Below are 26568 nucleotides of genomic sequence, written 5' to 3'. Positions count from 1 at the left end.
CTGAGCAGTGAATGTTTACAGTGATGAAAAAGCTTAGTGGTCCAACCCGACGCTTGCACTGTGCCATTGCCTAATTTGTAGGTCAAAGCAGGCTGTTTGTGTTTGTGGGGGTGGAGAGTGGGAGGAAAGGCCAGACCAAGCAGAGCCCCCTACTGAGTCAGGACACCCCAACTTTCCCTCGCCTCGGTAATGAGGGCTCGCTATTGTCTGGAAAAAAGCTCCCAGCTCCACTGTTAATATGGGAACATAAACACCAACATGTACAGTGATGTTCTCAAGTCTTGAGTATTTAGGGAGAAAATTGAACACCTCATCTGCATGGTGAAGTGAACAGCGCAAAGATTCAATGCATCCATTCTTGATATGATAATCACTTAATAAGTTGATGCAGTTTATTATATATAAAATTATTATTTATAAAAATATTAAAGAGATAGTTCAACCAAAAATGAAATTGTACTTACAATTTACTCACTCTCAAGTGGTTCCACTTTCTTTCTTTCTTGGATGTTGGAAACCAGTAAACAGAAAAAAAAATATATACTATGGACGTCTATAGCTATGGTTTCCAACATTCTTCAAAGTATCTTCTTTTGTGTTTAACAGAAGAAAGAAACTCAATCTGTTTTAGGGTGAGTAAATGATGAGAGAATGTTCAGTTTTGGATGAACTATCCATTGAAATCTTAAGTCATTGTTTATCTAAAGCATTACTAGAGCAAACAACAGTTCGCTTGTTGAATTAAAGAGAGTGGGTTCTCTACCTAAGAGTGTTGGCATGTGAACTTTTCCACTTGGCTGCGTTCTGTGAAAGTGTAGAGCATGACTCCACCTTGTGGACCCGTCTCCTCTATCATTCAGAGTTTTCTCTGTGTTTGTCCACTCTACCATGACTGGACCACTGCCACCCGCCACAATAACGAGCTACAGAAGGTTCTGGAAGTCAGCGAGAAGTCACACGCTGTCATCCAAGAACGTTGCGCCTCACTGCTCAAACAGCATTCTCCATCTGAAAAAAAAATCAGCCAGGATGAGGTGCACACTGGGATAAGGATGTTGACTCTTTGTCTTTGCTGAATCATCAGTTGTCAGCGATTGTCGGCTGGCTATTGAAGATCTGAAATGCACTGAGGACGTTAGCTGAAAACTTTAAAAGTGACATATATTTTTTTAATTTAGTTTTTTTTGTGTGTGTTCTGCCACACTGCTGTTGTTTTCTAAAACTCTCTGATTGTATTTGTGTGCCATAACTGACCTGTTTGAATTTCCTGCTGGTTTAGATGTAACTAGCTAGTTTTAATGTGTAAGCAATTCTATCCTACAAGTAAACTATAGACTCCGCCCTCTGCCCACCCCTTTTTGTATAGACCATTTCAATGTGGTGATGTCATTGATTGGCCCATGAACATTTCCTGCTTGTTATCAAACACAGCTGTATTTCACAGCTGTAACAAGAGGCAATTCAATCACAACTAAAACAGCTATCATAATATTATTTATCCACATGTGCCTCTTTTGGATTCTCGGAAGATATAGAAATTTAAAATATAAAAAAGAAATACGTTGGGACCATTGTTTTTGTTTACATCCCTCAAAATGGTCTATACAGATAGCCAAGTGGCTAACGATGGTGCCTTTTGTTTTTCTGCATTTAAAGAATGAAGCTGTCCTGCTCTGTGTTTGAATGTAACTTTAGAGGCTCACAGATGTCCTTACGCATAATCCCAGCTTCAGAACAGGCAGCTGAGAAACTGCTTAGTTAGATATGAAGAGAATATCCCTGAAGGAAACGTGTTTGTTAAATACAGCAGTGTGACCATTTTTATGTAGATGTTTGTTTGAATTAATATTACATTGATAATGGCGGGCTGCAATGTCAAGCAATGACAAATTATATGTAAAGATTATTCGCATGGAAGAGGGACAGACAGGATTTTAATGTGGAAAAAGCTTCAAATACTCTGTCAGTCATAAAGCCAAAAGTCAGGTTGAACACTGGATCACAATGGATCACCATTAGTAATCCAGCCTTAGAGGCGGTGAGATAGTGGTGGGCAAAGTGCGGCTTTATGAAACACTGAAACAGTGGAAAAAAAATATGTCGAAGCTTCTAAACGTTCCGAAACCCATCTCTACAGTGGTCATTTTTTATGTATTGCTCTAGAAGAGATTCAGCAAAGAAACAGTTAAGCAAATTGAGATATTAAACCCCAAGTTGTAGAGTTGAGATTTCAAGTGATTTAGTGAAGTTGTGAGACTTCCTGACTAGCATGCAGAGACAATGGGTTCAAATCCAGAGCGATGCAACTATAGATGTTAGTTTTTTAAATGCTCCGTTTTTGAAACATGATTTGTTTTAACATTGGTCTGACATCCGAATGAACACTTTGTGAATAAATTGGGCAGTAAAATGAGAATTGTTTTGGGCATAAAATAAAATACATCAAGTCACAACTTCCAAGTATTTGTACTGGTAAGTCTAGATTCGAACTCGGGCCATTTTCAGCACAGTTACTCTGTGCACACGAACAGTCCACTAGGCTACATGAAATAGAGATTTTTCCGACCCTGTCAGATAAACGCAGATTCGCCAGGTCTCAATCACTTTTGAAATGCTTTTTGATACTTTGAATTGTTTTAGTCATGTAACCTGGTGTTTCAAAACATGTTAGTCACATGACCTGGGTGTTTCGAATCACCTTAGTCACGTGACCTGGGTGTTTCAAATCATGCTTCGGTGCAGTGTTTCAAAACACTTGCGCTTCAGGATCTCGACATTGTGTCTAAACATCAGTTTCATGTCAGCCATCTCTAGTGTGAGCAGCAGCAGATTTTAAAGAGCTATAAAGTGAAATGGTTAGCCGTGGACTAAGGTGTATTTGACAGGGGGGAAAGGGTGTTTATTTACACTACCATTATGAAATTCAAACAAAGTCATTTATAAGCTTTTCATTAGGATCCTAAAAATCATATCAACTTGTGCAAAATGGGCATGCAATGTCACCTTTAAGGCCAATGGGACTCTTAATGATATTTGATGATAAAATTAACTTTCAGGTGTTTTTATGGAATGCATTTCTTTTATGATATAAGCTATGCTAAATATAATGTACTGAAATAACAAACATGATTTTACAGCATTGAAGAAGATGATTGTATTTGTTTTTTTGTTTTTATCTACAGGAGTCCACTAAGCCACATCCACCCCAAGGTTATTATATCCATGGTAATGTTGGTAAGTTTTAGTTTATTTGTAGCCACAGCAACAGAACAGTTATTCATTTTAAACAAGCATATACTGTATTCATTTTGTGTTTGATTGAATAGGTTTTACATTGATGCTTAATTGTATTTTCTGTTTTATAATCAACAGGCACTGGAAAAACAATGCTGATGGATCTTTTTTACTCATTTGTGGAAAACAGAAGAAAAAAGAGGGTTCATTTCAATGGATTCATGTTAGACGTACACAGAAGTAAGTGCCAACACAGGACTGTCAAACACAAAGTTGTCTTTTACACTTACATTCCACAGATATTTCCCTTTTTTGTTTTACAAAGAAGTCTCTTATGTTTACACAGACGTCATTTATTTCACAAAAAAATAATATTGCGAAAAACTAATATTATTTAAAGTGATCTTTTTTCTCCATATGCTAAAATGTAATTTATTCAAAGCAAGCTAGGATGAATTTTCAATAGTCATTACTCCAGTCTTGAGTGTCACATGATCCTTCAGAAATCATTCTAATATGTTGATTCGCGGCTTAAGAAACACTTCCATTTTATAATTAATTGCAAAACAGTCGTTCAGTTTAATATTTTTGCTGAAAGAGTTGCTGTTTAAAGGGACAGCATTTATTTAAAATAGAAATCTTTAGCAAAAATATAAACGTCTAATCTTTAATCAGTTTAGTATATTGTTGCATAAAGAAATACTAACGGTAGTGTTCTTTACCCTTATATAATACACTCAAAAAAGGATAATTGCTGCTTGTTCAAACTACCTGAGCTGAAATCAACACAATTCTTCAGGTTTTTGGGGGACAGCTTAATCGTTATATGTTCAATCTACTTAAATTTGAAAAATGATGAAGTTAACTTAATCAATTTGTGTTGGAACTACATAAATAAATTGTGTGGAACCCAGTATTGTTTTATTTTTTACAGTGCACTAAGCAACATAAAGATCTACTATTATTTACTATTATTTAGTAATATTTATATTACTATTATTTATTTACTCTTACTTAAACCTCACTTGTGTCTTTATAGTGCTTTGTTGTTTTTTACTGTTTGTAAGCGCTTTGGGTCTGTGAAAAGCGCATTATAAATAAAATGTATTATTATTATTATTATTATTATTTCTACAAGCAGCCAACTTCTATAGTTGTTTGAATGCATTAATATCAATTAAGTAAAACAGGAGCATAAAGCAGAAGTTTGATGCATTTCTTTTGAATTCAGAATATGTTTTTGTAAATTTTGAGAGCATTGTTTGCTTTGTACTGACTTTAATTTGTGCATTGCATTCAGGGATCCACAAACTGAAACAGAGCCTGCCAAAGCGACGGATAGGTAAAATGACAATGTATGACCCCATCTTTCCGGTTGCCATGGAGATTGCAGAGGAAACCTGTCTCATATGCTTTGATGAGTTTCAGGTGAGGGCAGAAGTAGGAAAATTTTTTAAAAAAATGTTGAAAAATGTATTCGCTGCAGTTTATTGCATATTCATTGTTTGCTGGCATATAGGCAAGGGGAATTAATAGAACCACAGATTTCCAAAATAAAATCTCAGAGAGAATCATCATGCTGATGGTATGATTATCATGTAGTTCATCTGACGAGGCAGCATTTCATAGATTGTTCATTTTGGAGCCATCTAGTGGAATCAGACACCTTCCAATAAATCAGAAAAGACATGCTGGGGCCACAGAGAAATTTGGACAGTGGTGTAAAGTAACAAATTACAAATACTCAAACTACTGTAGTGAGTTTTTCTCAGAAATTGTAATTTACTAAGTAGTTTTAAAAATGTGTACTTTTACTTTAATTTGAGTACATTTTAATGCAGTATTGGTACAGTATTACTACTCCACTACTTTCCTTCAACCTGCAGTCACTACTTAATTTTTTCTTGTCTATGGGGATTAGAAAAATCAGTCCTGTGATTCCTGTCTAATCAAATCCCACATTGAAGGTAAATCGCCTTATAATGAACTACCTCAAGACATGGCCGATTTATAATTTTAGCAAACTATTTGGAAGCCATAAATGTGTCCACGAAGATGTCCAAAATCTTTACACACATTGACCCAGAGACTGTATAGATGCATGTCACTGATAAGATGACGGATGTTTACTGTATGATGACCGATGACACCTAGCAGACATAGGACGTCAACATGACGTCAAATAGACGTTGTACCAATGTCGAGAGACGTTGGATTTTGTTTGGAAATGAAATCTGGTTGACGTCAGAACGCAATGTCAGGCTGATGTCAATGTCCAACATCCGACCTAAAATCAACCAAATATTAACATCTAATGATGTTACAGCTTGAAATTGTATGGACGTTACCACTATGACATCTATCAGATGTTGGATTTTAGTTGTCATACCTGACGAATAAATGTCAGTATTTGACATCAATATGACATTGGTTTAAGATGTTGTTTGACGTTAGATTTTGGTCACTTTCTAACAACCTAAAATCAACCAAATATCAACGTCATTTGATGTCGTTATTGGACATCAAAATAAAGTTGTCCTAAAGTTGACTTGAATTTTGGTCACCTGACATCACAACCTAAATCTAACCTAATATTAACATCTTATGACGTTGTGTGCCTGCTGGGCAATAACTAAATTAAATTGCACTACAGAATATTACGTTTATACACATCCACAAATTACATGTAAATGCATTAGCTTTTTACAGCGCACTACTCACGACTCACTACTTTTCGAGTACATTTAAAGGTCTACTTTTTACTCATACTTTGAGTAATGTTTAATTTACTTGCACTACACTTTTAGGCAAGTAATTGTATTTTAAGTGTGATTTTTCAGTACTCTTTCCACCACTGATCAAGGATGACCCAAATGAAATGTCAGAGGTACATACCCATCGGCCCATTTCTGAATCTGTAATCAATATTCTCCTCTATTAATCATTCTCTGTTTCTTCTTAAATCTAAGCTTCTTATAATGAAGAGTGCCGGTGCTCATTCTCCCACTGCCTAATGATGAAAGGGCAGCTCTTTTTATTAATGGCTTTTAAATGAAAACTGCCCACCTCAGACCTGATTGTATTTATTTATATAGTTTCACTTATGCCAGTATGCTCACCTTTAATATGATCGCCAACCGATACGCAATAAGGAAAGCACACACATTTTGTTTACGATGCACAGATGAGGAGCTGACAGGCCCTTACCAATCAGGAGCCACTGGCACTTAAGCATGCAAATGAGGCATCGAGTTTCAGTCGGCCCCTCTTGCTTCCTTGAGTGAGGGGTAATGGAGAGCGACTATGGCGGGTCGCATGCATCCATGCCTCTTAAATGCTAATGAAATTTCTCCATTCTCTTCATTAGTCCGGCATCATTATCAGTAATTTGTAGCCTTCCCCTTTTGTCCCTCTCCACTCCCTTAATGAATGCAAGGTATTGAGAGAAGGACCAAGAGAGATATAGAAAGAGGAAGAGCGAGCAGAAACCGCTTGAGGCATTGTCTCAGGCCCCTGTCAGTCGCCGGGCGAAATTACTCATCGACGGAGTTGTGTAAGTAAAGGTTTAAGATCAAAAGAGTGCAATTTGGCACCCGTGTGCACCACACAAAAGTGACTCTTTGCTGGCATAATTGGATGCTCATTTGAATATCCGTGCCGTTGTTTTCGCTGTCGTCCACAACAACGCCACACAGAGGGCTTTCTTGCACTCAACCTGGCAATCAATACGCCGAGACTCAAAGTGTGTATGTGTGTGAGCATGAGTGTCGCGGTGCCTGCGTGACAAACAAAAAAACAAAACAAAAAACAAATACAGGATGGATGAAAAGGTCATAATTAAATGACTCCTTTGAAATGAAGAATAGAAGAGGACGGTTAAAGGAAATGTGATCCAATTTATGCCGTAGCACCTCGTCTTTGTGAGCGACCACCCCTTCGACAACACACGCGCGCACACGTAAGGCCTCTATAGAAGATGCTAATTGAGTTTGATGAGGCCGAAGGTTTAATATGCAAAAAAGGGAAACACTTCAATATAAGAAAAACAACATATGCTGGGGGAATGGCAGTGGTAAGTGTGTCCTTCTAAGAATGGTGAACGAGGAGATCTTCTACATGACAAAAACATCCCGGGCCCCAAATTTGGCTCCGCATTGCCAGATATGCAAAGTATTAATGCAGAGCAAGCAGAAACTCTGCGTTTGACTAAATACATTTCAACCCCGAAAAAAACAAGGGAGAAGACGAGAGCGAACCACGGCCGATCTCATTGTGAGTTATTGACTAAAGGGCTCCTTTTGTCAGGGGAGGGTCAGCAGCCCCAGTGTTGCTGCAGATGTGTGTGAGGCAACAGCTCGCTGCTGTGAAAAAGGCAACGTTTAAAGGATAATAATGAATGTTGATGATGAAAATGATAATAATGAAAGAACCACTCATCCTCTCGCTTCTGAGATTCAGGGACAGCCATGCCAGGCCCTCAAGAGCACAATGGGAGCGCATCTGTGTGTATGTGTGGATCTGTTTGTCTCTGTGTGGCCATCTGGCTGTCATTGTGCCACTGATTTTACCTCCAAACGCTGTTTATGTATTTATTTATTTATTTATGTATTCAATTATTTACCTTTTTCAGCGCTTTGCCCACTTGTCCTTGTCTCCAGCAGAAAGCCGTGGCTCTGTGTGGCCATTTTACAGTCAGGTGGAGTGGCTTTGTGTCTGTCCTGCGTCTGTGCGCGAGCTTTGGGGAGGGTGATGTCAAAGGACCTTGGCCGAGGTTTCGGTTTTAAAATGTAACGACACCTGGTTTTTGCTCATTCAATCGCATGTACACCCGTGCACAAGTACATATGCATGCACACAATTGTAGTAATTAGCTCAAGGCAGAGGAAGGGCAAAGGGGAGAGTTGTGTCTCGCTCATCTTCAGTATACACACACACACACACACCTGTGTTTACTCCCATAAGGTTTGACGGATCTGCTTGAAGACAGAATGAATCAACATCATCCCCTGTTTGCTTTAAAGTCAGTGTGCAACTAAGACTCATCCTGTATACATATTCATTTGTCTTTTACAGTTTTGCTCTTTCTAGATTATAGACACATTAGCTTCATAAACTGCTGGGGCCAATTGCAAATAAAAGTACAGGAGCTGTCACTGGGGCGGGTACTTTTCAAAAGATACATGTTTGTACCCAAAGAATCCACATTGGTACCTCAAAGGGGGATATTAGTACCTAAATGTACCTAAAAAGTACCTTTGAGGTACCATTATGAACCCTTCAGGTACAAATTTGTACCTTTTAAAAAGGTACTGCCCCAGTGACAGCTCCTGTACTTTTATTTCTGACAGTGTAGTTGTGACTTAAAGGGGCACTAAGTTACAATTTATGCACTACTAAATATTTTTGTGTAGCACCACTGAACTTAGATTAAACTTAACGCTAAGTTAAACCCACCCCACCCCACCCCCCAACCCGGTAGAAAAGAGATGACGGCGAGATTAGTTTACATAGAAGGGATGCGATGATAATGAAGAATGGTCTCCCTCTACTCACAGCCTTATTTTCCTCCCGAATCTCGCATTTTTTTCAGTTTATGAAAGACGAGTTTAATTTTCGTATTTTGTGTTTAGTGTATCCATCAATTAAAATGAGAATTTCTTCATGACTGAGGTTTACTCCCCGCTCTTCTCTTTCATGTGTAGGATAAAAAAATCAAGTTTAATGTTTTGATAACTTCATGTATATTTCCAGCCTGATATTACGAGAAAACGTAAGTATTTTACGTTTTGTCACTTTAGTGGCTAATTCGTACGAGTTCAGTCGTATGAAAATGTACAATTTTAAAAAGGAGGCGTGGCACCCAACCCCGCCCCTAAACCCAACCATCATTGGGTGATGAGCAAATCGTACTACATTGTACGAATTAGATCGTACATATTCATACGAATTAGCCACTAAATCAAAAAGTTACCAATTGCAGTGAGATTGCGTTGGTATTTCGGTGCATTCATGGCTCCCGATGCAGGGATGTGCGTCTGTTATTACTAGTGACTGACTATAATGTAGTGTACTATAAAATGTAATTTATCATTTAATTTTCATAGGACAGTTACTTATAGATGCATTAGTTGCAGAATTTTAAAGCAGTTTAACGATTTAAAAGCTTTTTATTAGATATTACATCATTCAATGCGACTACGCATGACTTTACGGCGAGCTTACGACCTACTAACTACGGTTTGCCTTAAGAACATGTGGTGCAACCTAAGTGAGAACACATTTTGTTACAAACTAGCTAGTAGTTACTAAGCCCCTAGTGTGGACTTTACTTTCCAGTTTAACAAAGAACTTATGATCAGCTGGTTCAACCCTACCCAGGTGAGTTTGAACTATCCCTGTGAATTAAACTTATGGTATGAGGTATATGATGTCGATGTGCTGCCAAAATAATTTTTTTTCTTAAAGAGTAATTTTCAATGTTTTTTCAGGTGGTGGATATAGCAGATGCTATGATTCTGAAGCAGCTATTTGAGGGCTTGTTTAAGTGTGGTGTCGTGGTTGTGGCAACCTCAAATCGACCACCTGAAGGTGAGGATATGTCTTGAAAATTTTATGTAATGTCAAAGTGGGGTTCAATCATCCAATCAGGGATTTTTTTCAATAATTAAAATGTCATTTGACTCTGGAAATAGACTTTATGTATTAAATAATTAGCTATTTAATATAATTAGCTAAATAATTATGCAACATCATTTACTCTTCACATAAAAAAATTACAGATATATTAAATTCAAAGAATTACGTTATTTCTTCCTCTGCTCCATGGAACATATAGTTCCCCGTTAAAGGTTTTGAAATCTGGCAAACAGACAGATGTTACAAGATTTGTTTGTAACCTATCAAAAGTTTGAGCATAAAACCTTTTTGCAGTCAAGTAATAACCATTTTGACAATCGTCCATAGTCATCTGAATTTATTTTAATTATTTATTAGTTTTGCCTAAGATATAAGCCTTGATGGATTATTTGGATCTAGGGGTGCATGATATTGGAAAAATCCGACATAGTGATATTTAATTAGGCAAGTTATTGTATAACGATGGTTTGTTGTGTTGACTATCGAAAAAAATACAGCTAAAAGGCGCTAATAATTAAAAAAAATTTTTTATTAAAAACTGCTTTTATTTTAGCCAAAAATAAAACAAATAAGACTTTCTCCAGAAGAAAAAATATTATCAGACATATTGCGAAAATTTCCTTGCTCTGTTAAAAATCATTTGGGAAATACTTAAGAAAGAAAATAAAATTCAAAGGGGGCTAATAATTCTGACTGCTACTGTATATTGCGATATTAATTTTATTTCACCAGATGATTTTATTTATTTATATTGATCAGGATGATTAAGTATGCAAGTGCAGTTTGCATTTGCATAATTTATAATGAATTACAAGCATATATAAATACCACTAAGCGCTTTTTTTTCTGAAGAGTCTAACAATATTCAGGTGCAGAAATTGAACAATGTGGTGGCTCAGTGGGTAACACAATCGGCTCACAACAAAAGGGTTGCTGGTTCGAGTCCGGGCTGGGTCAGTTGGCATTTCTGTGTGGAGTTTGCATGTTCTCCCCGTGTTTGCGTGGGTTTCCTCCGGGTGCTCCGGTTCCCCCATAGTCCAAAGACATGCGGTAAATGTGAATTGAATAAACTAAATTGGCCGTACTGTCTGTGTGCGAAAGAGTATTTATGGGTGTTTCCCAGTGTTGGGTTGTGGCTGGAAGGGCATCCGCTGTGTAAAACATATGCTGGATAAGTTGGTGGTTCAACCCGCTGTGGTGATCCCAGATTAACAAAGGGACAAAGCCAAAAAGAAAATGAATGAATGAAATTGAGCAATCAACAAATTGAACAATGAAATTGAACAATCATTATATAAATTATTTAAAAAATAATAATATTTAATAATATCTTTATCATTTTAATAAATCTAATCATGCGATGTGACTATTGCGGATACACATATGCAAGTATGCAGTATTGATGCTCAAACGATATATTGTGCAGCCCTGCTTGGATCATATGAATGACATCAATACCAATTATGCCACAAACTACTGAATTTCAAGTCAACCATTTAGATTTTCCCTACATTTTCAAACTGCTGCTTGGTCTTTGGTTAAAATTTTAACAAAATTTGGACTCTAAACAGACTAATTATACTATATTTTGCTTAAATATACAGAATCTTGTTTTTTCTTATGTGTACTCAATATAAACTGTACTTAGATCAGGAGAATATCTTTACATATACACTATCATATTTTAATTTTCATGTCCATTTTTTTTTTTAAATAAAGAAAATTGATCAATAATGATTATAAAGACTTTTACATTACATATCTATTTAGAATAAATGCTGGGTTTTTGATTAAATAATCGCTAAAAAAGTTACATTTCAAAATATATCACTATAGGAAACACATTTTTAACTTTATGGTATTCTTGATCAATTAAAAGCAAACTTGAGTATTTCCTAAAAACATTTTTGTATTCAAAATTTTTGCGTGCACAATCAAATCAAAAAGAATAGTAGTTTATTTCATTCATTTCCTCCATCAGCTTTCTGGGATAAGTGTGTGTCTCCTGAGAGCGACCTGTCACCAACCCAGCACACATGACTCTTGTACTTTTTCACCTTCTATTGTTCTCTACCAACTTCCCAACAATAGACCACCATACATTTCTCGTTCTCCTCAGTCTTTTGTGTGGCCTGAAAGTAAAACATGTTCCTAAACTACATGTCCGTCTCGTATTCTAATCCAGTTATGCACCATCTCGTGTGTCAGGATCTTGTTTCCTCCTTTTTTAGTTATTTCTAAAGTTCACCTCCCCTTTAAGTCACTCCTTGCTTAATCTGTGTATTTTGATGCCATGATGTTTTGAGGTCTATTGATAATCTGCGTAAAGTCTCTTACTCCTATTCTGTTTTTTTATTGCTCTCTTCCTCTCTCGCATACACTCAAACACCTGTCATTGGCTCCTTCTCTATGGCGTATTACTTGAAACTAAGCTGAAGAGTGTTAGTTAGAGGTGAAATACAATGAAGACTGCATCCGTCTGAACTTTAAACCCCTGGTTCTTCAATAAACCATTTTCGTGCCATGTGCTTTTTGGTGGAGCTTGAGGAGTAATTCACTTGGACAATTACAATTCTGTGATTCATTCATTTCATTTGTCATTATATTTTACTTTCGACTGTGAAACACAAAGGCAGTTATCTACCAGAATGCTCAAGCTCTAAAAGTGAATGTTGATCAAAACTGTGGAAATAAAACAGTTTGGATGTTCTTCTGAATCTCATTATGAGAAAGAACATGTGAGCCATGTATCTCCATGACCCTTGTGCATCTCTACCCAGCAGACACCGGACATCACAAAGACGTAAAATTGACGTTGGACTCCAACCTCAGATATAACTTAGAATTTTGGTTGCTTATGAAAATCGGGTTGACGTCAGAACCCAACGTCAGTTTGAGGTCAGACTACAACATCAAGATGGATTATTATGACATTATGACTTTAAGCTGATGTTGGATTTTAGTTACCATATCTAATGAGTACGTGTCAATGTTTGACGTCAAAATATTGTTGGTTTGAGACGTTGACTGGATGTTGAAATTTGGATAGCTAATGACACAACCTAAATTTCACATAAAATCAACGTCAAGAGATGTTAGATTTTGACATTGTATGGATGTCATACCCAGTGTTGGCAATAACGGTTTACTAGTAATGGGTTACTGTAAAGGCATTACTTTTAAATATTGTAACTCTGTTACCATTACAATATGATGTGTTTGTCTGTTACTTGGTAAATGAATTAATTTTGGCTGCAGTTTAGCCCAGTTTCTACCAGTTTCACAACGACGATGCATTGTGGGATTGGTGGATGACAACTATTCAACCACAGTAAAGAAGACGCATTGTGTACGAGATGTTAGACTGGACAAAAGTAAAGCGAAAGTAGAGAGATCGGGTGCACGCGAGAGAGGCCAAGTGTGCGCACAAGACAGACCGAATGTGCGCGCGAGAGACTGAGAGCCTATTAACGTTACTATTAATTACTATTACTAATACTACTGCACACGTTTGTTATCTGTATAAAATTGATTAGTTTAGTAGACATAGTGACACATTTCTCTTATATTTTAGAACACATTCATTTATTTATTCATTCATTCATTTTCTTTTTGGCTTAGTCCCTTTATTAATCAGGGGTCGCCACAGCGAAATGAACCACCAACTTATTTAGCATATGTTTTACGCTGTGGATGCCCTTCCAGCTGCAACACATCTCTGGGAAAGTTTCAGAACACGTTATTTAAAATGTATAGTGTTGTATCGCTCAAAAGAAATGCTGCGATTTATTTTTTTATTGTTAAACATATTTTTATAGCTGTTAGATAACAGCAGATTTTGCACTTTGAATATACACGGCTTACTTTCCAAAAGTTGTTGATATACCACTTTTAATTTGCGGTTAGTTTGAAAATTGCTCTTCGATTGAATTTTTGAGCAGCTGTTATGTTTTTGTTTTGTTTGAAATGCATAATATTTATGGTTGTCTATAATAGTTTTTTTTTTGCTGCTGAGTTTCATCAAATTTATTCTGAATGATAATTCAGATTACTTTATTTCATAAAGGTTTTGTGTTGTATATTGTTGCTATTTTTTACATACTCAAGCTGTGAAGGAACATGTTTAAGTGTTAAATACAAACTTTTAAAACGTTCAAGTAACTTTAGTATTTTATATTACTAAAGTTTTATATTTGAGTCCTAAACGTTTGTATTTAAATATATTATTCAGCTGGTTTATCACCTTGTGATATTTTTATTTTTGTGCTGCTGGTCTGGCTTGAATAAATTAGTGTTTAAAAATGGCTTTTTATTTAAGTTTGCCTTGTGTTTTAGTTGTGAGAATGCAAATAAATTAAAACTGTTAAATTGATCAACAGTGTATTCTCCATACAGCACTTAAGTGACGTTATGAGGGCATTAATGGGAGCATTAAAACTGTTCTTTGGAAAAGTAACTCAAAAATTACTTATAACAGTTATGCATTACTTTTTGTTGTAAGTAATGGATAAAGTAATTGAGTTACTATATGAATAAAGTAACTAGTAATTGTTACTAGTTACTATTTTTCAGTACAACACTGGTCATGACATTAAAATAATGTTGGATATTAGTTAGTTAATGCCACAGCCTAAAGCCAACCAAATATCAAAGCCAGCTGATGATGGTATTAGATGTCAGCTGACATCGGTATTAGACAGCAAATTAACATAAAATTTTGGTCACCTGACGTCGTGACCAAATTAAAACTAAAGATCAATGTCATCTGACATCGTGTGCCTGCTGGGTATGGACATTTTTTAGGTTTTTTTTTATATAACATTGGCTATGTTAACGCAAAGTGCGTATAAATTTATGTTAAAAGTACATTTGTCTTAATATTTAAAGATTTCATAAATCTAATATTTTACTCTAGATACAAAATAGTTCCTCTCAGGACCTTCAGGGCAAAATGGCAATGTTTTATCTAAGTGCTATTTAAACAAAGTCATTCTTTGTTAACAGGCTTTCCATTTTAGTCTGGACCATTAAAAAAAAAAAAAGTGAAACATTTTTAATATTTTGGCAATTTTTTCAGGTTTGACCTGTGGAGCAAATAATACTGCTTTTGGGCACTTAAGGATAAATTGATTAAAAATATGTAGTTATGATTATGTGGGTGTCTTTGTATTGAAATCAGTGTTTGTTTTGTATGTTGAAAAGTGTGTGTTTTTATGTGAAACTACACACAAATAATACATCAAAATCAATGCTGTTCTTGATCATTGACTTTTTTCATTAAAAAAACATAAGAAACCTTATGTAAACACGCTTTAAAGGGTTAAAATCCTACACATGAATACATTTAGACTTCAAATTAATACTTAAATTCATTAAGCGGTGAAGATGGTAGAAAAAAATGTCAGTGAAAGGGAAAAAAAGAGAAATTGGGTCACTTATTATGCTTTTCTTGTACTATATATACTGTAACTTCCTTCAATTGATGTAAAAGTGCTAAATCACGTATAAACTTCAGCCTCGTCACCGTCAAAGATTTCTCACCTATACGCTGTTCATCATAAAACGAGGCAACTTTATTTGATACCCGCTTGAACGTGAGCAGTTACTCTTTTATCTCCATCCACCGTTCCCACTCTTTTCTTCCTCTGCCTCATTGTTGATTCAACAGACACCCTTTTTTTCTCTCGCAATTGCTGTGATGTTACATTAAACTGGAGAGGGAGAGTGATAAGGGTAGAGATAAGACACTACTGCCTGCCTTTCTCTCTCCGTCTCTGTCTTGGAGCGCTGCTAATGTCTCGTTGTATGAAGTGGCCTTGTGTGCCGAGTACAAAACGGTGAGCGGCAGTTACATAAAGAGACCCACTCCTAACATTAACCAGCCACTGAGAACAAAGCATACGCTAAAACTTAATAGCCATCTTATTCCATTTTAATTAGGTGACTAATGGATGGACGGGTATACATGAAAGATGGGAGGAAGAGAGATGGCACTGAGAGATTGCTCGTTTATTGATATAAAGATGCTGAACTGAAGAGCCGCTAAAGAGGCTTGCGTATTTGAACTTGGATGTTTGTCGTCACCCAGAAACGTTTATTCTGGTAAAAGCGAGGGAAATTGATGGACAATTTTTGAAAGAGGCTGCACTTCACTTTATAAATTTTTAAACGAACCTTTAGTTATGAACAAGGATAATATGGGTAAATAAACTGCCAGAAGAATGTGGGATTTGTTTATTCTAGACTCTAAATGCTTTAAAAAAAATTATTCACATGCAGATACTGCTGTAGAAATTATTTGAGCATCTACTACAAATGATGAGAATCGTCTAGTTAAATAATGATAAGAAACCTTGTAATTATTTATATACAGATATTAAAGTATCTATGAATAGTAGTAATTGGATGAATCATTTTAAAACATCTTTTCTCAGCGTTTTTGGCTCCCCAAGAAACTGAATACTTTTTTCATTTTATTTTACTGATAGAGAATATTTTAGGGCTTGGCTTAAACACAAAATCATACATCAAAATTAAGTGGAAAGTAGCCAAAAACAACAGTGTAATATTTTCTAACTTGCTTTAAAACATAGATGTCAAAGTCTATTCCTGGAGGGCCACAGATCTGCACAGTTTTGCTCCAACCCTAACAAACAGCTGATCCAAATAATCGAGGTGTTCAAAACCGTCATGAACACCTTTATTAGATGGATCAGCTGTGTTTGATCAGGGTTAAAGCAAAACTGCATTGAATTTGAGTTTGAGACCTATGCTTTAAAATGAATTTTTTTTTTAAACCTTTGTTGTCACACTTTATTCATGACAACATAAAATTACATTTGACATTTTACATAAAACAACATTTGTTAAATTTTTGAGGGTGTTTTTTAAAAAAATTCATTATCAAAAATTGTAGACAGAAAATTGAAGCAGAGAAAAAAATGTGGATTTCCAGAACAAAATTGTTTGAAAATAAGCCTTACAATTTTCTAGATTGCACTTTTAGTATTAGGCTGCCATAAATGTTGTTTCTGTGTATTTCAAAAAAGAAAATGAAGAGTTACAATGTAGAACCCAAAAAGTTAAGATAACTCAAACCATTTGAGGAAACCGATTGCAACAAACCATTTAAGTTCAAAAACTGATCCTAATGAGTACTGTGAACTTAATCCATTTGAGTAAATGAAGCAATTTGAGCACAGTAAAAAAACGATAAATGAAGAGAACTCAAACCAACTAAGTACTGTAAAACCCAATAAGTTAAGGCTACTCAAACCGTTTGAGGAAACAGATTGCTACAAATCATTTGACTTAAAAAACTAATCTATATGAGTACTGTGAATCTAATCCATTTAAGTTGAAGTAATGATATATTTAATTAACTCATTACCTTCAACACAGTTCAAAACTCTATTTAAATGAGTAGAATTAACTTTCAGTCAATTTTGAGTTAACGACACTCATTTGATCAAGTTGACTGTTGGGTTTTACAGAGTAGTAAACAAGAAATATTGAGTTTTAGTTGTTTTAGTCCATAATTATGGAAATTTTTCTTTTTCAGTTCTACTCTCTTTTAAAATATCTATTAGCTTCCTTATAAGTTTGCTAATGCCCTCTAGTGGGCCCTTGCCTATATATCCTTAATAGAGCACATAATAAAAAACAAGAGATCGCTCTCTCTTGCACTACTTCAGGATTAAATTAAATGAAATTAAAAGGATTAATTTAGGAATAAGCTGCAAAATCAACTCATTAGTTCACTACCTTATCATGTCAGACAAATACAGCAACACGTGACTGCCTCCATTTACAGTGCTCAGCATAATTGAGTACACCTCATTTTGAAAATGAATATTTTTATCCATTTCTCAGTGAATATAGGCAATGTATTTTGGTGCATTTAAACAAAACAGATTTATTAACATATTATAACAACAAACATATTTAGAAATTGAAAGATAATACAATTAAATTCAAGCAAAATATTGTGAAATATGACAACCTACAAAATGTCAACTTTTTTTTTTTGGTTCTTTTGATTTTTCCTTCTTTTAAAATTTATATCTAATATTTTCTATAACATATAGATTTGGGTGTACTAGTTTTTGAACTGTTATCATAAGTTATTTTGTTAGATAAACTCCAGATTTGGCTTCAGTACTGACTAATCTAATGTATATGCACAAATATAATATTGCTTCCTATTAAAAATGTGAATTCAAAAGATAGATTTGTGTACTTATATATGCTGAGCACTGTACACATTGTGTTAGAGAGTCAACCGATGTATTTAAATCAAAGACTGAGGGTACACTAACCAAAAATAGCTCTTTCAAAACTCCAAAAGGTGGGAAATGACCATTAAAATCATAAAAATTGGCGAAATGTTTTGATAAAGAACAATCAATAATTAAACTATAAGTAGACATCAAGGAAAGAGTGTATATTCAATGCCTTTACAATATACTCTAGTAAGTAAGGGTCTCCTCAGTTTACTTAGTTCTTTAAAAAAATGAATGACTGCAATTCAGACCCTTATGCTAAAGCTTTCATCTGCTCTTTTCATAGTAAGATCTTTATGGCAAGCTTTCGTTTCTCAGGTGAGAACTGGCCGAACATCTCTGACTGGACTGTTTACAGCTGTTATGACAGCTCCGTTTCCTTTATATTTTCTTACTCACAGCAGCCTTAAACAAGCTTTTACAGCCCAGAGAGAAGCATATACTCATCGTGCTCTCTTTACATCTGTGTGTGTGTGTATATGTGTGTGTGCTCGTGTGGCTAATTGAAGTCCCTATTCACCGGGATGCAGGTTTATTGTCTGTGCGAAACGAGAGAGACTTCTTCTCTTGAGCTCATTGTTTGGGAATGTAATGAATTTCATGTACTGCCTTTCTCCCGCGCTGCCCACAGAAATCAATTTCTGCCTCTCCTCGTCCCTTTTGTCCCTCCTCCCCTCCCGTCCCTCACTTCATCAATAGACACTTTATTTGCCAATCATAGATGGAAAATGACATTATGAGGAGGCTAAAGAGTGAATCTAACCAGCATGTCTCCCTCTCGTGCTCTCTCTCCCTCAGAACTGTACAAAAACGGGCTTCAGAGGGCTGCTTTTGTGCCTTTCATTGGCGTACTCAAGGTAAAGACAAAGTCATTCTCTCGGTTAATTTATTTATCCTTTCATTCTCTCTCTCTTTCTCTCTTCATGTTTCCTCCGCTGCTCTGTCTGCTTTTTGATGTATTTTATTCACAGGTAAAAAAAAAAAAACATAAAAAAAATACACAACCCCATATGTGTTTGCAAAAACGCACAAAACAGAAAAAAGACAGCTTTGATCATACCTGGAGATGAGAGCAACAGACTGAGAGAGAGACAGATATGGAGGCCGTTTAATGACCGGCGTGGGTTGGCTGGAATGAGACGGCATCGCGTGAAGCTGCTTGCATTTCAAAGTGCGCCCGGCCGGCAATGCTCGAATCTGCTTTGCAAGTTAATTGTATTATTTTAAGCAGGTATTGGCATTATCCCGTGTGCTGTCTGGGTAATTATCATCATCCCGCGACAGCTTTCCATCATAAATAATCAGACCATCATTTTCAGGCATTTTACAGCTGGCCGCATTCTTGCACAGTTGATTGGTGTCGGTAAACTGGAGCTGAATGTGGTTTGTTTGTGGTTGTGATGTCGTGAATATTTATATATTTTTTGTTCTGTATGGCAGCAGAATATAGTTCCTAGTCTTGTATTTGGGCCTGACTTTTTGTGGGAGTGACAATCAAATTCACAATTGTTCATTTTTAGGACTCTTAGTGGTATTTTCATGCAGTGTAGACGGAATTGTAGCTGAAAACTTGTGATCTGTCTTGTCACAGTCTGAGCGAGCAGTTTTCAGTGTGTTCTGGGCTTTCATGGGTGGTTCTGGGAACTTGCAAAGATGCAGGAATAAGTCTTAGATCCAGTCACTTAGGCATCACCATTTACTTCAGTCACTGTTGCTATGATTACAAGTGATAGAATTCACAAATAGAACAGAGTGTATTAGTGGCCCTTCACTTTTTTAGCACAGCTGGTTTTGGAAGTGTTTTTCCCTTTAATTTTTCACATGAATGTCATCTTTAAAGCAGTAGTTTGAGTTTAAAGGAATAATTTGAGTTTCTGTTGAATGCTGGTAGCTGGCACCCATTGACTATAGTACATTTTTCCTGCTATTTGGTAATCTGTGAGTCCAAGCAACCTTTAAAACATCTTCTTATACATTTAACAGAAGAACAAATCTCATAAATGTTAGAAACCACATGTGGGAGAATACATGAAAAAATTTTGGGTGAACTATCCTTTTAAAATGTTTTGAGCCACGAACTAAGGGTTTACTCACACTAGGTACAGCTGCCTTGAACCGTGCTGAAGCGTGATTGTCCCCTCTCCCCCGACAGCCTGCACTCACACTGCATTTTGCTTTCCGAACCTAAGCACGCTTACGTCATCAATGATGTGACTGTTCAGTTTATCAGCACAGAGGACATTGCTTTAGTTATGTCTTTCTGTAATATTTTTAGTCATCTGGGATGCAGTGACGTTGTCAAATATTTTGCTGAACAGATCCACAACTTTTGACGGTCATATATGATCATAAGTCCTCGTGCTGCATGTATTAGGAGCTTTGCTGAAGGTTAGGTTACTTTATTTATCATTTTAGGTATATTTGGTTTGCACACAAGAGTCCTCAGTTCATAACAGTGCCACACAAAAAACTCACAGTAACAACAATAAATGGACATAAAGACAGGTAAAAGAAGGTATAGCATAAAGAAAGTATGAACTGTCGTGCAGGGAGAGGTGTATCTTTAATAAACTGACAGTTTGCGTTCATTGAAAAGTAAGAATGATTAATGAATCCATATGAAACAAACCCTTAAAAGTGACTTTGTGTCTTCAATTTTGGGCCAGTGCCGGCCAACTGAACCGCACCTGAGCCCGATTCAGAGCACTCACATTAGTCAAACAAACCGGGAAACGCACCCTGGCAGTGTTCGGATAGCCTAGTGTGAGTGCAGCCTATACCAGGGGGGGCCCAAACTCGATCCTGGAGTGCCGGTTTCCTGCAGAGTTCAGTTCAAACCACAATAAGACTAGGGCTGCACGATTAATCGAAAAAAGATCACGATCTTAATTCGACCCTACATCGATCTTAATTCAGCTTTTTCTACGATTCTGCCGATTATATTTTCAAGGTCAGGAGAGAAGCAAGGCAGTCGCACAAGTCTTCACAGCAACATGGACACCTTCAAATGGTGTTAAAAGTGTCACATACTGTATTTATAAGGTATAAATCACCCAAAAATGACACTTCTGTCTTCATGTAGTGATATATTCATGGCCACGAAATCACACGTGAGCTGACCGCCAGCTGTTTGACTACCGAGAACCCGCGTGTGAACGCATGACGCCTACTTTAGTGAACACAACCTGCATAGGCTGTGAATAACAGTTAATGAAGTTGTAAATAACGTTCAGTTTGTTGCACAGAGCGGTCGTTTGTGGGCCGTGCGGGATGTATGATTTGCATGTGTGTTTTTTTTTTTCTTACAGTGACTGCAGCCATGAGCCGCACTCAGAAGTGAAAGTGAAACGTGTGCGCACATCATTTAAATGATCATATGGCATTTTAGAGTTATGATTACCACAAGCATTTGATATGTTAGCTAACACAAAGTGTTGTGCATGAAAATAAATGTTTACCGTGTCAGTATAACAACCCTAGCCTATATATAATGTTGAATATAATGCAAGAAGGAATCTGATAATAACAAAATTCTAATTTTACCAGTGAAAACAAATGGTCTAATAATGTTGTCAATGGCAGATTACAAGCACATGTCTTAAACATAATAAATCAACTTTAGAATTATAAATAGTTATATTCTGATGTCATCATTTTACTGTGAATTAACAAACAGGACATATTAGAAGTCTGTTCAAGTCCACCATTATGACTCTACAAAATTGAGCTTTTAAGCAACAGTAGACCTACACACAGGCCTAATATTATTATTGCTGTTTTACCATATGCTTGAGAATTAACAATAATTATAGGCTAATCATATTAACCTTTTTTTTTATTTACAGAATCGTGATCTTAATTTTAAGCAAAAAAAAAAAAACCTGATTCACATTTTAGCCAGAATCGTGCAGTCCTAAATCAGACACAACTGAACCAGCTAATCAAGCTCTTTGTAGGTATACTTGAAACTTCAGATGGCAGATTTGTTGAAGGAAGTTGGAGCCTCCAGGAGGAGGTTTGGGCAACCCTGAACTAAACTAACCAGCTAAAAGGGGAATCACACAACTCTCACTGCCAAAAAAAACTTCAATTCATATTTATGTAAAATCTGTGGTGGGTTAATAAATAATAATGCAGTGGTTGGATTTTTTACATTCTTTTTTTATTTAAAGTCTACAAACTTTGATTTGAAGCAAAGTAGTATACAACAAGTCTGACAATCTCTGGCTCAAGAGATATTGAATTAATTTTTAACTATATATTGAACAGCTTTAGGGAGGAACAAACTAAAATACCACGAGGTATTACGCATTACAGAATTACAATTAAAACAATGGAGAGATGAATGTGCACTTAAAATTTAGGCTTGTGTCTATGAAATCCATTGCTAGTTTATTGCCAAATATGCAAGTGGGATTTACTCAAAAACTGCTTGTTTAAACTACTTGTTTAACAAACAAAACAACACAACAGAATTCTTGAAATTGTTTAGGACAACTTAATGGTATTGTGTTCAATCCACTTAAATATGTTAAGATAACCTAATCGGTTTGTGTTGGGACAACCTGAATGAATTGTCTGCATATTTTTAGGGAGACCCAGTGGATTACATCATTTGCAGTGCTTCATGGGAATAAGTGGATCTAAAGATTGCTTTTGGTGTGCTTTGCCTGCTTCAACTCTCCGATTGGTGCAATTTCTGTGCAGCTCTTTGACTGTATAGCTTAACTAATGTGAGCAGATGGGTTTAGTAAAAGCATATTTAATGAATCAACAGTCTTTTTTAAAAGTCTTTAAAAGTTCAAGAGATAAAAATCAAATTGTATTATTGCTAAAAAAGCTCCTTTCTTGAGTCTCTTTCATTGGCTGTTGTGTGAACAGATCATTTCTAAACTCATGCCACTAAGTAAATGCAGTTGTCAATCCCAAACACTGACAGTGCGAACATACCCTAGATAATGAGTGCGCAGTTAAGTTGTCACAATTGAGCAGGAGCGCAACCCGCAAAACAAACCAGTCATCCTTTTCATGTTTTATTCTCTCCGTCATGTTAAAGAGAGTCAGAATAAAAAGGATGCTTTGATGACCGGCAATACAATGTCTTTATAATCCTCATTATATCGTAGTATTTCTCATAGTTCAAAGGTCCCTGCTCTCAGAATATCCCAGAAATAAAAGATTCTAGACGCTTCATTCAGGTTGTGATTTTTCTCGGTTTGACCTCTGGGTCTTTTATGGTCAGTGGCCCAGCACAGTCATTCTGGTTCAGCCAGTTTCTGTTGAATCCCTGGGGTCCTTAAAGTCACCCTCTATTCTGGCCCGTGTTAATCTTGCCTGGTAAGAGTTCTGAATACTCCTCACTCTGGCTTGCACCTCTAATGCTCCAGCTTCTTTGTTAGGCCATCTGGTTGTGGGGCAACCCAGGATCCCAGTTTAGGGTAAGCAGGGTGGCCCAAGTGCCTCCTCTCATGTCTGGTCATCCCTAATAATGTGTGACAGACGCACTGAAATGCGCTCACTGGCTCTTCTCTGCCTTGTTCATGTTTTACATCTTTAGCTCTTATCAATGTGGCAATGATTATTAGACTATAAAACATAATTGAAAATATGGTTATTTTGGCAGTCAGATTAACAGTCTAATTCAGAATTAATCTTAAAAAATAAAAATAAAAACATTTCAATTGTACACTACCATTCAGAAAGGATGCAAGTTATCTGGGGAAACAAAGAAAAATGATTTGGGCTTTAAACAGTGGGCATTAAAAGGTATCAGAAAGATCCTAAGGGGCTTATTTGAAGGAGATAAACAGATGTCCTTTAAAGACCTTAATGAAAAATTTGGAATCCCAATGACGCATTTTTTTAAATAATTACAAATTCGCAGCTAAATTAATATCAAGTAAAACTAGCTAGACGTCTTCAAACTGAATTAGAAAAAATAAGGTTTTATGAGAATCCTGCAGTATGATTATATTTCATTGTTTTACAGCAAATTGGTCAATGGCTCTACAGAAACATCAGAATCCAAGAAAGATTCTTGATTTGCAATATGACCTGACAGATTTAGAATGGAGCCAAATATACGTTAAAGCCCAGAACTTGTCAATTAATACAAGATTTAAAATGATCCAATATAACTGGGCAAATCGTACTTATATCACACCTAAAAAACTAAACAAGTTTAACCCAAACATCCCATATATGTTATAAATGCCAAAAACATAAAGGAACATTCTTCTTTCATTGCATCTGGGAATGTGAGGTGGCATTCACATCTCATCAATTATAAAAAAAAAATTCCAGTTACACCTGAAAAATGTGCAATGGGTTTATTTCCTGTAAGTTTGTCACTACCAGGTTATAAAACTAAATGATTGACATGTGTTATTGCAAGGCGTTTGATAGCACTCTATTGGAAGAACATAGAAAGTCTATCCATTGACCACTGGCTAAAAGATTTGACACATTACATTGCACTGGAAAGAATCACCTACAGCATAAAGGGAAAATTAAAGGAGTACCATCAAATTTGGGATCTGTTTAAAGATCTGTTTGCAACTTTTGGAACAAAACCATACAATGGCACAAGCAAATAGCTCTACACTGCTGGTTAATTGGTTTATATGTGTATATGTGTATTTTTGTATGTGGAAAACAGTATATGTTTTCTTTGCCTTAGCCCATGTATTACAATACATTTACCTGTTCAAAAAAAAGTGTCATTTCATGTTAAATTTCAGGTGTTTTTTCTACAATAAAAATGTTTTTAAAAAATGAAAGGATACAAGTTGACCAAAAGTGAGAGTGCAGACATTTCCATTGTTAAAAAAATACTAATTCCTTAATAATTCTGTTCTTTTGAACATAAGGTCATATGGTCGCCCACTAAAGCTAAGCAGGGCTGTGCCTGGTCAGTACCTGGATGGGAGACCACATTGAAAAGCCAGGTTGTTGCCGGAAGTGGTGTTAATGAGATCAGCAGGGGGCGCTCAACCTGCGGTCTGTGTGGGTCCTTATGCCCCAGTATAGCGAAGGGGACTCTGTACTGCTTTTCATTATTATTATTAGTCATCTAATTTATATCTAATTAGTCATTACTAATTTAATTACTAATCCTGAGTTTAGTTTTAAACCACTTTTTGTCTAGTCTGTGCTGTTGCTTGCCACATTAATGTAATGTATTTGAATGAATGTGATTAATTAAATCCAATTTATTTTGGTAAATCAATTTTGATCAGACTGACCTAGCTATTTTTAATATTAAGTAGGGTCAGAACAATTTATTGGTGGAATCTTTTGCTCAAACAAACACATTAAAAGAGTACTAAAGAAGCGCAATGATCTAGCAATGTTTCATTTACTTATTCTCAACTAGCCAACTAGTTCCAAACCTGAGTTTCTTCTGCTGAACAGAAAATATGTTTGTGAAGAATGAGGGCAGCCAGATAGTTGCTGTTTCCTCACTTCTATGGTATGATGGAATATAATATGGAAGTTGGAAGTTAATGGAAATCATTGGAAAGTTAATGTAATGTTTAACCTCAAACTATTATTTGCTAATCATTTGCTGCTTTGCTTTTGCCTATGTTGCTTTTGGTTGGAGTAAACTGTATAGATGGTTGTGTAGGTCTTGTCTGTGTGTGTTTGTGTTCATGGTGAAGGTCTCTGATGGGTAAGGATGAGTGTATGATGATTGAATGACTTGAAGATGGAGCAAAAATGAAAAGAGGCAATTTATGTTAGATGGCTTCTATTGTTCAAGTGACCTTTTGTTAACCTCCTGTTTCTAATATTGCTTAGCGTTCCCAATCTTCAAAGCCAATTTAAAATAAAAATGTCCAAACTATAAAAAAAAATCAGTGCTGTAGTTTTGAAGAATATTGACTAGACTCACTGACTCCTCCTTGATGCGTTTAATTAGAGGCAGTTAATAAAGGCAGACCTTTAGATATAGCTTTTCTCATAAACCACTCATTCAGAGAAGGACAGAGAAGTGGATGTCAGGAATGCCGTCTCTTTTCATCTAATTTTATGTCTGAAAGCCTGTTTAGACCAAGTCCAGTACTTTACTTTATTAGTCAACATGAACTAAGCTAACATTTAGTAAACTAACATTTCATTAGTTTACATGAACTAATAACAAATAATACTTAGCGTTTCAACCCAGGCTCATTCTCAAAATGTACCGCAATATACATTTCTGGAGAGCGCCAAATACATCCCAGGAGCTACTTTTTTTCCATTTCTTTTTTTTGCAGTTTTTGTTTTCACAAATCCACCAGAGGCTGCTGTGTACGTTTTTTTCAGATATTAAATTTCTCTTACGAGTGCCATTCGCACCTGCAGCTCTTGCGTAAATCCACCAGAGGCCGCTGTCGCCTGACTGACTGACTGACCCGATCCTCCTTCCCTAAAC

General features: G+C 36.1%; 1 protein-coding gene across 1 annotated transcript in view; it reads left to right on the top strand.

Annotated features, from left to right (window-relative positions):
* afg1lb (AFG1 like ATPase b) overlaps positions 1 to 26568 on the top strand; it is a 53304-nt gene that overhangs the window by 2687 nt on the left and 24049 nt on the right. The window contains exons 3-7 of the mRNA XM_056481619.1: positions 3183 to 3234; positions 3373 to 3474; positions 4535 to 4662; positions 9723 to 9822; positions 18951 to 19009. Coding sequence (XP_056337594.1) covers positions 3183 to 3234; positions 3373 to 3474; positions 4535 to 4662; positions 9723 to 9822; positions 18951 to 19009 — 441 coding nt within the window. The remainder of the gene's footprint in view (positions 1 to 3182; positions 3235 to 3372; positions 3475 to 4534; positions 4663 to 9722; positions 9823 to 18950; positions 19010 to 26568) is intronic.

This window comes from Danio aesculapii, chromosome 20 (assembly GCF_903798145.1).
Source record: "Danio aesculapii chromosome 20, fDanAes4.1, whole genome shotgun sequence".
Lineage (NCBI taxonomy): Eukaryota > Metazoa > Chordata > Actinopteri > Cypriniformes > Danionidae > Danio > Danio aesculapii.
The sequence above is the reverse complement of the archived record's forward strand: the minus strand, read 5'-3'. Positions and strand labels throughout refer to the sequence as shown.